General features: G+C 41.1%; 1 protein-coding gene across 4 annotated transcripts in view; it reads right to left on the minus strand.

Annotated features, from left to right (window-relative positions):
* AGO2 (argonaute RISC catalytic component 2) overlaps positions 1-14,561 on the minus strand; it is a 69,502-nt gene that overhangs the window by 14,033 nt on the left and 40,908 nt on the right. For all 4 annotated transcript variants that reach the window (XM_080611562.1, XM_080611561.1, XM_080611564.1 and 1 more), the window contains 9 exons: positions 12,798-12,945; positions 12,355-12,474; positions 11,879-12,001; positions 9,406-9,539; positions 7,575-7,759; positions 5,567-5,726; positions 3,412-3,502; positions 2,460-2,654; positions 850-984 (listed from right to left, as the gene is read on the minus strand). In XM_080611562.1, coding sequence (XP_080467688.1) covers positions 850-984; positions 2,460-2,654; positions 3,412-3,502; positions 5,567-5,726; positions 7,575-7,759; positions 9,406-9,539; positions 11,879-12,001; positions 12,355-12,474; positions 12,798-12,945 — 1,291 coding nt within the window. The remainder of the gene's footprint in view (positions 1-849; positions 985-2,459; positions 2,655-3,411; positions 3,503-5,566; positions 5,727-7,574; positions 7,760-9,405; positions 9,540-11,878; positions 12,002-12,354; positions 12,475-12,797; positions 12,946-14,561) is intronic.

Below are 14,561 nucleotides of genomic sequence, written 5' to 3' on the forward strand. Positions count from 1 at the left end.
TAAAGCGTGTTGGAAATACTACACAGATCTGAATAGAATAGAATAGAATAGAATAGGTTAGGGTTGGAAAGGAACTTAAGACCATTTAGTTCCAACCCCCTGCCATGGGCAGGGACACCCCACACTAAACCATGTCACCCAAGGCTCTGTCCAACCTGGCCTTGAACACTGCCAGGGATGGAGCATTCACAACTTCCCTGAGCAACCCATTCCAGTGCCTCACCACCCTCACAGGAAAGAACTTTTTCCTTATATCCAATCTAAACTTCCCCTGTTTCAGTTTTAACCCGTTACCCCTTGTCCTGTCACTACAGTCCCTGATGAAGAGTCCCTCCCCAGCATCCTTATAGGCCCCCTTCAGATACTGGAAGCTGCTCTGAGGTCTCCACGCAGCTTCTCTTCTCCAGGCTGAACAGCCCCAACTTTCTCAGCCTATCTTCATCCAGGAGGTGCTTCAGTCCCCTGATCATCCTCATGATCACCCATTTGCAACAGAGTGCCTACAACTCCAGATGTAGACATCTGCATTATAAATCCTTCACTACTCAGATTAATCCCAACTCTTGAAGATCTTTAGACAGTAAAACAAAGGAAAAGAAGCCTGAAAACTCTGACAAACTTAAAGGCTGCACAGACTTGTTGAAAGGCAAATCCTGCTGATGGTTCATAAAAGCTTCTTACCAGTTTATTATATGGCACACAAAACGAAGGTTTTCCTTTCCAGGTAAAAGGATCTCACCCACTGTATTATGTAGTTCTTCAAACAAGTTTCTTACTACCTAAACAAGGAGTAAGTAACAGGGAACTTGGCTGCCTGCTAGATACTTGCTGGTCCAAATTAGAACATACCCGTTCATTTTTATCTGTACAGAAGAGCCTGGTGTGATGCCTTTTCTGCACAACTATGAATGTAATTCCAGGCTGGTAATCCTTTTCTAGTTTAATGCATGCTTCTCTGATAGCCAGCAACTCATGATGGAGGACCTGAATCATAAACACAAAGATGTATGATAAATACGAAAGATAGTTATCTTATAGCTTACTCCTATTTATCTACAGATGACTCTAATTTATCATGTTCCTTTCTCATTGCCACTCAGAGTAATGAGATGTCAAAGCACGCAGGATCAAACCTTCATCTCTTCACTTAATGAGAACAAATTAAATCACCAGTTTCCTGAGCCAGGCAAAGAGCCTGTTCCATATTTGTTCAGCTCCAAGCACAAGGCTTCGACTAATAAGCTGTATGTCAAAATGTTCGTAACTGCCAGACACAAATGAACATTTAATTAGGCTGGTGAATATACAACAGCCTCATTATTTTTCAGGCTAGCACAAGGGATACAATCCAGAATTGCTCAACTGTGTGCTCTTTCCCAGCTTTGTGAAGTCTCTGGCAGGACTGCAGGCATCAGTAAGAATGGAGAAGGGAAAGGCAATAAACCAAAAAGCAGTTATTTGGGATTTGGGTTAATTATAAAGTAATCACTCAAAAACAGTGACAAATAGGGGGAAAAAAAATCAATAGTTCATACTATGATTATTTTATTAATTCAAGTTCACCAAATGATCTTTACTTCCTTCCCCTTGGATTTTGAGAAATTGACTTAATTCTGTATCTTTGAATTTACACATAAAAACACAGGGAAGTGTATGTAAATATCTTTAAAGTTTACAGAATCACAAAATGGTTTGGGTTGGAAAGGACCTTGAGATCCCCCAGTTCCAACCCCCTGCCACGGCCAGGGACACCTCACACTAAACCATGTTGCCCAAGGCTCTGTCCAACCTGGCCTTGAACACTGCCAGGGATGGAGCATTCACAACTTCTCTGAGCAGCCCATGCCAGCACCTCACCACCCTCACAGTGAAGAACTTCTTCCTTATAAACAACCTGAACTTCCCTGCTTCAGTTTGAACCCATATAGGAAAATATTTCGTAAAATATGGTACTTGGAAGCAAACAAAAGAATTACAAGAAAGTATTTGCTGAATTTCATCAGGAATGAATTAAAAGTGACGATGTGAACAAGCAGCATTTATTAATCCTGGTTAAAAAAAGAGGAAAATTAGCTTATACTTTTCATTTAAAAACAGTCCAAGTTCAATAGGATACAGTTGGACTGATGTATTTTGGACAGGTCACAGATACTGAACATAACTTGAGTGCTAGAAGTATACTTGATCATTTGTAATTTTGCAAAGGGAAGAATTTCAAAGGCAAAATATTCCAAAGGGAAATAATGCAAACTGAAACATTATTTTATTATTCCATGATTTTAAAAGGAGAAAATATTAAACACAAAGCTCATGAAAGATGTGAAAGCAGTTTCCCTGCTCTGCTTGGTTAGAATGCAATGAATTTGTTGAGGGTATACTTATTTTCATAACTCCAACTACATAAAACTACGTTACTACCAAAACACTACACAATAATATCTCAAGAAGCAAAACCTAACCTGTTGAAATTGCCCCTCGGAAACACCATCTCTGTAGAAGATGATACGAGTTGGTTTAAATCGAGTTGATTTGTAGAACTGAATAAGCAGCTCCCTGACCATGGCAGCCAAATCTTGGATGATTTCTTGGCGGTGCTGCTGGACCCGAACAGTGGCACAGTATCGGTTAGGATGAGCATCCATGCTTCCTACAACCTGTTGGAGAACATGCTTAGTATCAAACCAAACTCGAAAGCACTTTATTAAAGGTATTTCATGAAGGTAAGTGCTGCACTTGCTTTCTAACAGTATCTTGTAAACTAAGTGGTTGACCTAGCAAAGATGTAGTCAAATTCACACTCTGTGAGTCAGTTAAAAGAGACACTGCTTGCCAACGGAAGGCTTTTAAAACAGTTATCTGTGTATTTAGCACCACAGATAAGGTACTGCACGTACTGTCACCAAACATCTTTATTATTCAATAAGCCAGAGCAGCCACTACAGGTGTTTTAACATCATGCAGTCAAAGGCCATTCCCCAGAGATTTTCATTCCCAGCATTTCCAAGAGATTACTGCACATTTTATGTTATGAGGAAGCTTGAATCACCCAAAACTGCAACTAAGCCAACCCAGCTCCCCAGCAGTAATGGATAAAGTCTTAACATTTTTAACTGCTGAATAAGCAGATTTAAACGTGCACCAACTCATTACTGTAGCTGATAAACAGCAGCTAATAGAAAAGCTCCTCTGTGTAGTAGCAGCCCAGGCATTTTACAAGCTGCCATACACATGTAAAGAATTAGTATTGGAGCAAGTTCTCTGAAGTTCATTAGATTCCTGCAGAAAAGTCATTTATAACACTATAACTGGAGAGAAGAAATGGACCACTAAAGAATTGAAACCAATAAAAATGCATTGGAGATGAACAGCAGGACAGAGCAGTGGTTAAAGATCATTACACAATTTACTCACTGCAGCAATAGAAGGCTTTTTTCCATCTCCAGCTGGAGGATGAGTTACATCTGCACCAAGGAATATGACGGGCTGTTGAAACACTGGTGGTCTGTTCAAAGAGAAAGGAAACTTGTAAATGCAGCAAAGCTTATGCTTAATAAAGCGCACCATAAATAGGTAAATTGCACTTTATACCCTTGCAGTGAATTAGTCAACTACTTGCACATCCAAACTGGCCTTGATATCGTAGCTATTAGTTTAAAAGTAGATTATTCTGAAGAAAACTACGCTTTGCCCAGAGAAGCTGCCCCATCCCTGGCAGTGTTCAAGGTCAGACTGGACAGGGCTTGGAGCAACCTGCTCTAATGGAAGGTGTCCCTGCCTGTGGCAGGGGGCTGGAACTGGATGATCTTAAGGTCCCTTCCAACCCAAACCTATGATTCTATGAAGGTTTTAAGCAAAGCTTTAAGGTATCAATCACTGCATCAAAAGCAGAACACCAAAAGACTACACTGGAAGTTTTAAACTTCAACTCTATTCCTTAATAAAACAATTTTAAACAAGAAATCTTAGGCCAGCAGAATCTGTGTATGTGGGTGTGTGGGGAATGGTGATGTAGATTCAGCTGTTTTCAGACCTTCTCTAAAAAGGCATTTGAAGGTAATTATAGCATTGGAACTCACAATGCAATTATACAAATAAAAAGCTGTTCTGTTCCCATCCCCTCAACCAACAGAAAATAACAGAGTTCTGTTTTCAATACCCCAATCCTGCAGTTTTCCAGAATGCCCAGGTGTGGTGTGGTGCCATTTTTTCCCCCTTAACTCCATTTTCATGAATGCAGTTTCTTGGTGTAATGAACAGAAATCACCTTCCTGGCCACATTATTGTTGTCAACACACGCCACTTAACAGAGGCCTTACGTTTACGAGAAAGGAGCATAAAAGTACTTATAGGATGTGTGTGTGCTTCTATTTTGTTTCCACAGCAGTATCTTTAGCTCCTTTCTGAGGAACAAAACTAAAACCAAAGACCCAAACACCCCACTGTGCCTTTCTCTAATTCATGCGCTGTAATATGAGGTTTTTATTTACTAGGAGCCTGCAGCAAGCACACAACCCAGGCTGAGTATATTTAGCTCAAGAAACAGAATTTAACAAACAATATATATATCCCTCCTGATAACATGTTCTTCTTTTTCCTCCCTAAGTTCTTAACTTCACCTTCTGGCGAGCCTAAGTATATTGAAGTGAAAATTTGCTTATCTGGGCCAAACAGAACACTGACTTCTTTAAAACAGGCTCCCAAGAACGATGTAGCAGATCCTACCCTGAGCTCCCTCTACTTACTGAAATGCAGTGACTGTAAAATGCCATCTTTTTACTGATGTAAAACCTAGCTGTTCACTTTGATTCAAGTAACTTTCTATCTCTTTATGCACGGCTCCTCTATCCTGCATAGACAAAAGCTGTTATTTTGGTCATTCTTCCATTAGAATTTCTTGTCACTGATTTTTCAGTAAAGCTTTTAATTCGTTTCAGTTTAAGAACATTTGATTTAAGACGATAACACAAACCAGATTTAGTCTTTAACAGCAAGGTTCCTTCTTTTTTTACAAGAATATATATATTTCACTCCCACTCAACTATATGCAGGACCTCAGTGACACATCAGATACGCAACTCAATAGTATCAAAGCAACTTCATAGAACATGGTAACAGTATAACTAAGACTTATCAATGTAATACTAAGAAATTGCAAGCTAAACTGGACCTGGAAACCAGTTAAAGAGTTTTCTGTTCCCAGCTTTTGGTTTTTTAAATGTCTATGTAAGTGAAGACATACAATAAAACAAAGAACCTTGACCACAAGCTATAAAGTAAAAGGCACTTCTATTCAAGACAGTCTCCATTTATTCCTGAAAACTCAAGGCAAGTAAAGCATCACAAGCATTTCATTCAAGTGGAAGCTGTACACTTCAATGGTCAGACTGAGATAACAACACTGTTATTACAAATGTCAACTGGAACACGCATTCCTCTCCAGTCTCTGTAACCCAGGAGTCACGTAAACTACAGTGCTATGACTACAGATGAAACACCCAGTTATCCTAGTACGACCTATGCTCTCCTTACACTACACTTCCCCCTTCCTCTCTGATAGCCAGCTTACCTTCCCTGTGGCAGTAAAATGTTATTCACGCCTCCTAACTTGACATTGATTTTTAAGCAAAGGTTGGACAGAGTTTGTGGTGTTGTCCTTTGCACGTTTTTCATCTGGACGCACTGCGTAGCCATTCCCAGCACGGTGTCACCAACACGCTTCACCTCCGCTGCAGAACAAATTACAACCAATAAATATTTGCATATGGCAAGACAAACAACACAAGAGACCTTCAGTGACAATGAACTACACACAGAGATTTAGCAAAGGGGTCTTTAAGCTTAAAGGAACAAGGAGAAACATAACCCCCAAACCCAGCCTTCAATAAACCTCTGTCCTCCTCACCTGCCAACAGCACAGTCACTGGGTCCTAAATATAATTCAAAGACATCATTGACTTATTTTAACTATGATTTTTCTTTAAATGACACTAACTGTAATTTTAGAATAACAGTGTTTTATTATCGGCATGGAAAGGCCTTTGGCCAGTGGAGCTGGTAATGTGAAAAGTATGATGATGATGAGCACTTGTTTCATTCTTAAACACCAGACCAGTAACACAAACTTCACATTAATGTGCTGAGTAACATTCAGCCAACAAGCTTATCAGTTCACCACTTGCATAAAAAGTGGCCACTTCACCAAAGGATGGCCCATAAAAATTCCAAAAGGAACATATTAAGAACTGTATTGTTCAAAAGGTCAAAACAAATCCTATTGTTAACAACAAAATTAAGACTTAAAGGCTTTAAAAGAGCCATACTCAGAAGAAATTTAGGCTCCAAGACAGGCTTAGAAAAGATGCAGCCCCTCCTCTGGTAACAGGAGATGGAAAGAGGCTTTCTGAGGAGCAGGGTGAGGAGAGGAGAAAATACAAGACTGTGGATATAGGAAGAGCAAGAATACGGAAGAATACAGGGAGAAAACAAAGAGATGATTAGAGGGGGCAGAAAGAGCTGTAATTAAAGATAATGACAAGGAAAGCAGATGCGAGTGGTACCACATCCTCTTAGTGCTTAAGTAAAGAGTCCCCTTTTAATGCCAAGCAGGAAAAGTGAAAATGTCATTTTGCACTGGATTTCTATTGAACAAATTAGAGATGAGCCACTTGCTTTGCAAGGAAGCTTCCTTCTTAGATCTCTCTTTTCATCTTAGATGAGATAATCTTGGGAAAAGAAAGGTAGGAAATTATTTTCTATTAAATAGGTGAGGGATGGGATAAACCAAATGTGCAGCTGCCTGGTAGATCTGAGCCATTAGAGAAGAGACAGCCCATGAACCTATGGGAGAAAACAGTGGATGGTCTGTAATTGGGCAAGCTAAGTGAAAGGAGGAGGAAGGCAGGATAGGAAACCAACCAATCTTGCTATAGTAAAAGCTAGCTGAAAACCAAAATGCATGGTTTATCTAAAACATATTAAACCCTGTGTGTATGCGCTATGTAAAGTGTCAATTTGCCTCCACAAAGACCAGTTGAAGTTGCTGAGTTTTCACCATCTGATCCTCACAACCCAAGAGTTAAAAAACAAAGAATAGGAAAAGGAAGTGATTGGCATGAATCTTCTCTTTCACTCCACTTATTTTGCCAAAGGGTGATGGCATGAGTAAGCAAAGATGTTCTAAAGGCTACATGATTCTTGAGGTCATTACTTCTTCAATCACTTGGAATTTTTAGCAGCCAAGTTATAGAAAGTATATTTTAATCCACGACGTATCAATTTAATCCAGTTCACAAAAGCCCTGGTTTAGCTTTCTCCCCCACAAACTGCATCTCAAATGCAGCCAACAGGAAGAATGTGGAAGGGCAAATTAAAAGCATAGACAAAACTAATGAAAAGAATTAAGGCCTTAACATAAAACATCACACAGCACAAGGAGAATAAAAATCATTTATAGCCCATTCCCTAAATGGAATTTATGTAGTTAAAATAGAATTAAACTTCTCTCATTCAAATACCTCACAAAAGAGACATGAAATTGTGTCTGACACACACACAGAGGATTTGCACTTACTGACCATAGACTGGCGTTTTTCCTGGCAAAATTACTACCACGAGCTGCAACCCAGTGTAAGTGTTCTTGAGGTGTCTGAACATGGGCTCCACACTGTCAGCTCCCTGGGCATATTTGCAGAAGCACGGCTGCCCCTGGATTGGCATTCCTGCATCTCTGGAAATCTTCCTCAGCTGTTCTGTAAAGGACCTAAGGGATGGAAATGAACACATTTGATCCTCAGGTAGCAAAATTCACCTTGATTTTTGTTCTTATTTTTAATGGAACACCCCTGTTAAACTTGCAGGGATGAGTTGCCCAAAAACCTGGGAATTTCCCCCAATGCATCTTTAATCGACTATCCCTATATAGTCCCTGAAGGAAAGACAGGGGAAGATGAGGAAATACAGAGTATAAATGACATCATTACTAAAAATTTCCAAAGCAAATTCCACCCTATTTGATCTTTCTGTGGGAGTATAAGCTACTTTTTGCCAAAACACTGCCACGATGATCCTTTGGATAGCCTGCTCTACCACACTTCCATGTGGTACCACCACTAACCAAACGTCTGGAGTTCCTCCTTTATTTTGCTGAGGAAACAACCAGCAGAAGTTACCAGCAATTGTGTCTCAGTGAATTGATCTAGCATCAGTAATCATGCACAAGAAAACCTTGCTGGATATCATAGAATCATAGAATAGTTTGGGTTGGAAAGGACCTTAAGATCATCCAGTTCCAACCCCCCTGCCATGGGCAGGGACACCTCACACTAAACCATGGCACCCAAGGCTCTGTCCAACCTGGCCTTGAACACCACCAAGGATGGAGCATTCACAACCTCCCTGGGCAACCCATTCCAGTGCCTCACCACCCTCTCAGTAAAGAATTTCTTCCTTATATCCAATCTAAACTTCCCCTGTTTCAGTTTGAACCCGTTACCCCTTGTCCTGTCACTACAGTCCCTGATGAATAGTCCATACCCGGCATCCTTGTAGAAAAGGTGTACTCTGGACATTAAGATGAACCCTCTCCAAGGATGGTGCACATATAAATCACCCTCTGATGGAACTGGTCAGAAACAGAGACAACCTGATTTTCATAGACTCATGGAGTGGTTTCGGTTGGAGGGGATATAGAGATCATTCAGTTCCAACCCCTTGCCACAGGCAGGGACACCTTCCACTAGATCAGGTTGCTCCAGGATGTCACAATTTAACATTCATGTATTTCATGGATGTTACATGGAACGTGTTTTAATGAATGAAAGAACTTGGTTTTCATGTTCCATCCAAAACAGATGAAACCAAATCTGGAAGTTTCATTCAACTATTCGAAGTCAACCAAACAACTAGTCCTACTCATCTTGCAAATGCAGCAACTTGCACATTACAGACACTCCAACGGGTAGAAAGTTGTAGACAACAGTTGGATTGCTTTTTGAAGTTTTCCTTTTAAGTAAGTTCTGCATGAACAAATCTATGCCATACAAGCAGGAAAAGAATTTAAGACAACACACGTTCTAGCTTTCACACTTGACAAATACTCAGTGATAAACACCTATCATTACGTCATTTCTCTAATCTTAAGCTCTGCCCTAAGGCCTCACTGTCAGAAAACCTGCCAGAGTGTAGACTGCTTTTGGTAAGTCTGATATGGAGGATTTCATGATGCTAGCATTGAAATCACAGCAGCATCATTGAAGGCAATGAGACAGAACTTCAGAATCACTGTTGAAGATTGATTGCCATCCATCAAACAACTTAACAACACACACGTTCTAAATAAAGAAGTGAGATTATGGTATTTCCATACATAATAAATAAGAAAATCACCATCTTACGAAAAACACTTACTTAAGATGAACTTCAGTGCACTGGCGCTGGGGAGCAAAGCACGCGATCGCCCAAACCTTTATTTCAATTCCAGTGTGAAACTGCTTATTCCTCATGTCCCAGACTCCTTGAACTGGTGTAGCAATTGCTTTATTCTGGAAGCGCAAGGAAAAAGAAAACTAAACACTAAGGCAAAAATTGATTGAAGCTAACAAACACCAGTCCTGCTTCTACTTCCCTCCACCTAGCAGGCAACTCCCATTCTCAAGTCTGTCCCCACTGCTCAAACATCCATCCTATCTTATCAAGTTAATTCTACCACTGCAGCGCTCATTTTGCTGAAAAATAAAGCTCATATTGTTCATTTTTATTGCTGATGGTTTCATTTGGTTATATAAATCAGCAGCAGGTAGAAATTACATACAGATAGTAAGTCAGATTCACGCTTGGTATGTAATGTTAACAAGAATGTACATTTCCACAGTGACTTTACAACCACTCAGGGAACCTTCTAGAGAGACTTAGTTTTATCAATCCTTTAAATGTGACTAAGCAGAGGCAAACAGTGGCTCAATGTCATTCACACAACTCTATAGGCAAAATGTGAACAAGCTCACAAAAGATGATCAGTTATTCAGCTTTGACCTGCACAACACTTTTCCTCTCTCCCATCAAGCAGACATTAGTTTGATGGGTTATCTCGAGGACAAGGGATATAATAAGACAACTGAAGTAACTCTGGTGGTGATAACTGCCTTACAAGGTAGCAGTATCCTATAGATGTTTTAGACGAGTTCCCATGACGTCTGACTTCTCATTTGGCAGCAACAGCTAAAAGTTATGGGTATTTTTCAGGACACCCACACAAATTTCATCATTCATTTTGCAAAAGAGTTGTGTCTCTTGAAGACGTTACCACCCCCATCATTCATTTCCATCATTCATCTGCCATTAAGCTCTTGTTCCCCTGGTGCCAGAATAGTTCATGAGAGCACTCTCTGTAATGCAGATCATGCAAAGACTGCTGGGTTATCTTCACATGTCAGTGAAGGAAGGCTTGAGCTAATTTGCCCAATTTTGTCTGAAGAACTTTAGGTAGAAGACACAAGATTCTCTCCCATTGGGTGTTTATGGAGGTAACAATCTGATTTGTGCATCATAGAATGGTTTGGGTTGGAAAGGACCTTAAGATCATCCAGTTCCAACCCCCCTGCCATGGGCAGGGACACCTCACACTAAACCATGGCACCCAAGGCTCTGTCCAACCTGGCCTTGAACACTGCCAGGGATGAAGCATTCACCATTTCTTTGGGCAACCTGTGCCAAACCCTCAGCAACCTCACAGTAAAGAACTTCTTCCTTTTATCTAACCTGAACTTCCCCTGTTTAAATTTAAACCCATTGCCGCTTGTCCTATTGTTACAGTCCCTTACAGGTCCCCCCTTTAGGGGGCCTATAAGGATGCTGGGGAGGGACCCTTCATTAGAGACTGTAGTGACAGGACAAGGGGTAACGGGTTCAAACTTAAACAGGGGAAGTTCAGATTGGATATAAGGAAGAAATTCTTTACTGTGAGGGTGGTGAGGCACTGGAATGGGTTGCCCAGGGAAGCTGTGAATGCTCCATCCCTGGCAGTGTTCAAGGCCAGGTTGGACAGAGCCTTGGGTGCCATGGTTTAGTGTGAGGTGTCCCTGCCCATGGCAGGAGGGTTGGAACTGGATGATCTTGAGGTCCTTTCCAACCCAAACTATTCTATGATGAAGAGTCCCTCTCTGGCATCCTTGTAGGCCCCCTTCAGATATGATGTAGAAGAGGTTCATCAGAAGCCTCCACAAATGACATTATCCCAGCTATCAACCTTCCATCTTGCATAAAACCAAGACATGTTACAGAATTGATAGAAAATTCTGTTTCCCAATGTTTTTTTGGAGGATACCACAATAGGAAGATCATGACAGAAAGGCCACCTCAAAAGCCATTGTAAAAAACATCCTGTGAGTAAATACCCCAACAGGAAGAGATGGCACTAGAGAAAAACATGCTGACAGTGATAATACCTGAAGATAGTTGTCCTAAACACAGCTGCTCCATCCAGAACACTCAAAACCAATGAGAACATCAGGAAGATTTCAGAGTTAAGAGAGGAAAACAGAAACAGTAGTAACTGAAGTTGTCTCTGTTCTTCTCATACACGTTGACTTGAACCATTATTCGCAGGTTTCTTTTTGCGACACACAACAGAACAGTGTGTGAAGGAAAAATACACACCTTTTCCTCTGAACGTTACCTTAAGGATTTTTAACCTTTCAGAAATAAAGAAGCAACTGAGGGAGATGCAAAATGGCCATGACATTTAATGACCTTCAAAGCTTACACTTAAATTCTAAACATTACGATGCCTTTATATTCATTACCTCATTATATTCAACATAATTAATTCGAACCACCATATTACAGAAGTTATCACAGATTGCACGCTATGTGTTCAACGTACCCTGCCTCCATAGAGGATGGAAGGAGGCTGTAGAACTCGACCAGTCACATCTGTCATTTCATCTTTGACCATGATTCCAAACTCACGAACATAAGGGTCAGTATTGAAACTCGCGCTCCGCATCTGAAATTACAAAGAATTAGATACCTCTTGCACAAAAAGATGTTCCTTTTATAATTTAAATCTGAGATAACCCGTGTTTGGGCACATACCCCTTATATATGGGTGATGCCACACATCCAGAATCTCTGTTAACTCCACTTGGATACATGGATGCCTCAAAATTTGAAATAAAGCAACCAAAAAAACCCACTTGAAAATGTTTTATGAGAATGTATTTCTCTCACATTAATGGGCAAAGGCTTATAAAAACAAGTTCACAACCTGTGCATAGTGCACAAACCATTCAGTACCTGCTAATGGTAATAAAATGAAGGCCATTACTGTGTTCCACTCATTTTCAACAGACCACTCACCAATTTGCTAATCTCTTCTTGACGGTCAGGTGCTGATCTGGCAGTTGCTCGAATCATAGTGGAAGTTTGATTGTCAGTGAGTTTCTTTATGCATCTTTGTCCTGCCACTATGTTGCACACCTGAAATATCCCCCCCACAAAGGAAGTTAAAAAGCTCAGTGTAACAGGGGTTTGAGTTGTTGTATTCTTTTCATTGCTGCTCTATAGAATTTGGGAAGTTGGCTACTCAAAAATCAGCTTGTCAAAATTTGAGCCTTTTTCCCCTCTGACCCCCCATTCTCTCAATACCAGTATTAACCAGAATAGTTCATGAGACCACTCTACAATGCGGATCATGCAAAGACTGCTGGGTTATCTTCACCTGTCAGTGAAGGAAGGTTTGAGCTAACGTGCCTCTGACCCCCCATTCTCCCATCACCAGTATTAACCAGAAGTTTACTTGCCTCAAGAGGGAGGTATGTGTGTTTCTGCTCCTGTCCAACTTGTAAACATGGAAGGTGAGGATAGCGTAAAACTAATTTGTGCCTGTCCTTAAAATACTGAGCTACAGTGCATTCAACTGTTTGTCCATTCTCCTGCTGAAGTGGGAACCTGTTGGAAATCAAGTATTAAAGTAAGACATTACTTCATGTAGAGTAATTTCCCACACTTGTGCTGATAAATGCATTAAGCAAGTGAAGCTTACTGGAAATTCAACCTATTTTGTTGAAATCATAGAATGGTTTTGGTCGGAAGGGACCTTAAAGCTCATCCAGTTCCAACCCCCCTGCCAGGGGCATGGACACCTCACACTAAACCATGTCACCCAAGGCTCTGTCCAACCTGGCCTTGAACACTGCCAGGGATGGAGCATTCACAGCTTCCCTGGGCAACCCATTCCAGTGCCTCACCACCCTCACAGTAAAGAACTTCTTACACCTTAACCTGAATCTCCCCTGTTTAAACTTGAACCCATTCCCCCTTGTCCTATCACTACAGTGTACTTCTAGAATTTAGATTTCATCATTGCCATTACTGTATGTCTTCTAACAGTACAACAGCAGGCTATTTCTCTAACATTCTTAATACCTAAAGCTATGAATTAAGTTTCCTTAGAGCATGTGCCCTAGAGACAAAGATTAATGTTTCCTGCTTATTTGGGATATGTGTAGTACCACATTTTATGATATGCCATGCACAGAAAACAGCAAATCTACTGTGAGAGTTGCAAAACCAATTCCTGCTTCAGAAATGCACTACTCTCTTTCTGTGCATCACAAATACTTCTGTATGTGCACACACATTTGCATATACATGCAGCAAAGTGGCACACAAATAGTGTTTTTTCACTGATAGCACAAAACAAAACTCAGACAATTCAATACCAGATCTAGATAATGATCAGTTATTTTCTTGTTACCCAGCTGTTATCCGACCCTAACCATTCCGTGAGTCTATGATTAGCTTTGCTCCTTACACCACTTGCTTAAAAATAGGAATAAATACCTCCACATACAAGTTATCTGTAAATCTCTGGTTAGCGATTGAAAACAAACATTATTTCCAGAGCAAAACCAGATTGGTAATATCAAGATTAGAAAGCTTATAGCAGCTGGCACTGCTTTTCTACTCAAAACAGACTTCAGTAAGGCATTTGATACTGTCTCCCACAGCATCCTCATAGATAAGCTAAGGAAGTGTGGGCTTGATGATCGGGTAGTGAGGTGGATCAAGAACTGGTTGAAAGGAAGAAGGCAGAGAGTTGTGGTCAATGGGGCAGAATCTAGCTGGAGGTCTGTGACTGGTGGAGTCCCTCAGGGGTCAGTGCTGGGGCCAGTGCTGTTTAGTATTTTCATCAACGACCTGGATGAGGGAACTGAATGTACCCTCAGCAAGTTCTCTGATGACACTAAGCTGGGAGGAGTGGCTGACACGCCAGAAGGCTGTGCTGCCATCCAGCGAGACCTGGACAGGCTGGAGAGTTGGGCAGGGAGAAACTTGATGAAATATAACAAGGGAAAGTGTAGAGTCCTGCATCTGGGCAGGAACAACCCCATGTACCAGGACAGGTTAGGGGTTGACCTGCTGGAAAGTAGTGAAGGGGAAAGGGACCTGGGGGTCCTGGTGGATGGGAGGATGACCATGAGCCAGCACTGTGCCCTTGTGGCCAAGAAGGCCAATGGCATCCTGGGGTGTATTAGAAGGGGGGTGGTCAGTAGGTCGAGAGA

This window comes from Psittacula echo (assembly GCF_963264785.1).
Source record: "Psittacula echo genome assembly, chromosome: 2".
NCBI classification, from domain to species: domain Eukaryota; kingdom Metazoa; phylum Chordata; class Aves; order Psittaciformes; family Psittacidae; genus Psittacula; species Psittacula echo.